Below are 2199 nucleotides of genomic sequence, written 5' to 3' on the forward strand. Positions count from 1 at the left end.
GGGCTGGAGGAGCGTCGCAGGCGCAAGGCAATGGCCAGAATCATGGCCAGGAGGAAGAGTACTGAGATCAAGGCCAAGGCCACCACTAGGTAAAACTGCAGCTCAGCCTGGGGGTCAGAGGGTACAGGGCGGTCAGTGATATCCGGCAGCACCTCCTGCAAGCTGTCGGCAAAGACCAAGTGCAGCGTGACGGTGGCGGAGAGTGGCGGCTGTCCACCATCACGCACGGCGACCAGCAGGCGCTGTCGGGCAGCGTCCCTGTCGCCCAAGGCACGCTCCGTGCGCACCTCTCCCGTGCGCAGCCCCAGGCTGAAGAGCCCGGGCTCGCTAGCCTGCAGCACGTGGTAGGACAGCCAGGCGTTGTGTCCTGAGTCTGCGTCCACCGCCACCACCTTGGTCACCAGGTAGCCGGGCTCTGCAGCGCGCGGCACCATATCGAAGAGCGCAGAGCCGTCGGGACCCAGCGCGGGGTACAGCACCCTAGGCGCATTGTCGTTGCGGTCGCCCACCAACACGCGCAGGCTCACGTTTGCACTGAGCGCAGGCGAGCCCTGGTCGCGGGCCTGCAGTGTGAGTTTGAAGGAGCGCAGCTGCTCGTGGTCGAAGGCGCGCTGCGCGAACACCACCCCGCTCTCCGTGCTTATGGACACGTAGGATGACAGCTCCCGCTGCTCCAGGTCACTGGCCACGATGGAGTAAGAGACTTGGCCGTTGGGCCCCAAGTCAGGATCGGAAGCGCTGACTTGTGAAATAGAGGCTCCAGGCGGGTTGTTCTCGGCCACGTAGACTATATAGGAAGACTGTGAGAAAACTGGAGCGTTGTCGTTTACATCACCAATGTGCAGAGTGATGCTGGAACTGGAGGAGAGGGGAGGCTTGCCCCGATCTGTGGCCGTAATGGTGATATTATACTCTGGATTCTGCTCGCGGTCTAGAAAAGCATCTGTCACTAATTTATACGTGTTTCTTGAAGAAGTTAATATCTTAAATGGAACATCATCTTCCAATTTACAAGTAACTTCACCATTGTGTCTGGAATCCTTGTCACGGACTTTGAGCAAAGCAATATGTGTTCCTAGCTCAGCGTCCTCCATAATTAGGTTGGGTAGAGACTGGAATATCACTTCTGGGGCGTTGTCATTTTCATCTATGACTTCTACCTCCACTGTGCATTGTGCAATCATTCCTCCACCGTCCCTTGCTTCCAAAACTATGGAATATTCGTTGACTTCTTCAAAATCTAATGTATTTAAAACAGTAATTTCCCCGGTGTTAGAGTTCAGGTCAAATTGGGTGATCTGGCTAGCTTCACTGAAAGAGAAAGTAATCTTGGCATTGATACCCTCATCCTGGTCTGTGGCAGTCACCTGTAGCACCGTTGTCCCCGGGTACACGTTTTCCGAAAGGCTCACCCTGTATACGTCTTGACTGAACACTGGAGCATTATCATTGGCATCAGTCACTAGAACGTGTATCTGTGCAGTGCTGCTTAGGGGTGGAGCTCCAAAGTCCAAGGCAGTCAAAGTCAAGTGGTAAGATTTCTGCTTTTCTCGGTCCAAAGGTGTCTTCAATACCATCTCAGGGTATTTACTGCCATCTGATTTCTCTTTATTTATCAGTGAGAAATGATCACTGGGATTGAGTTGGTAATTCTGCAGTGTGTTGCTACCAATATCCGCATCATGGGCAGATCCTAATATAAATCGTGTGCCAGGCTGTGCAGATTCACTTATTTGCAGCTCAAAGGAATTTTGCGTGAATGTTGGCGTGTGGTCATTAATGTCCTCGATCTCCACATTCACGTGATAAAAGTTCAGTGGATTTTCAGCAACAGCCTCAAATTCCAGAGCACAAGCTGGATTCTTCCCGCATATCTCCTCCCTGTCTAGCCTGCTGCTCACAAGCAACTCCCCTCTCTCTGCGCTCACGGTAAAGTAAGGCTTCTCCGAACTGACGCGCAGTTTTCGAGTCGGTAATTCCTGGACGCTGAGCCCCAGGTCGGTGGCGAGGTTCCCCACTACGGAGCCCTTGGGCATTTCCTCGGGAATCCTGTAGCGGATCTGCTCACAGAGCGCCGGGCAGAACAAAAGCAGCAGGAAGAGAAAGAGCATTGGCAGCCTCTCAGCCCGGCCCAGCTCCCCAGCGCCGCTCCCCATCCCTCTTGCTCTCCTCAGCTTGCTCACCAGCCTGGAGACGCCG

At 54.0% G+C, this 2199-nt stretch overlaps 1 protein-coding gene across 1 annotated transcript; it reads right to left on the reverse strand.

Moving 5' to 3' along the window:
- Positions 1-5: 5 nt before the first annotated feature.
- LOC112618005 (protocadherin gamma-B4) lies at positions 6-2193 on the reverse strand (the record flags this gene model as incomplete). The annotated part of the gene is made up of 1 exon (XM_025374630.1): positions 6-2193. A coding segment is annotated over exon 1 (2151 nt), but the record flags the coding sequence as incomplete, so codon positions are not given.
- Positions 2194-2199: the final 6 nt, after the last annotated feature.

This window comes from Theropithecus gelada, unplaced genomic scaffold (assembly GCF_003255815.1).
Source record: "Theropithecus gelada isolate Dixy unplaced genomic scaffold, Tgel_1.0 HiC_scaffold_7696, whole genome shotgun sequence".
NCBI lineage: Eukaryota > Metazoa > Chordata > Mammalia > Primates > Cercopithecidae > Theropithecus > Theropithecus gelada.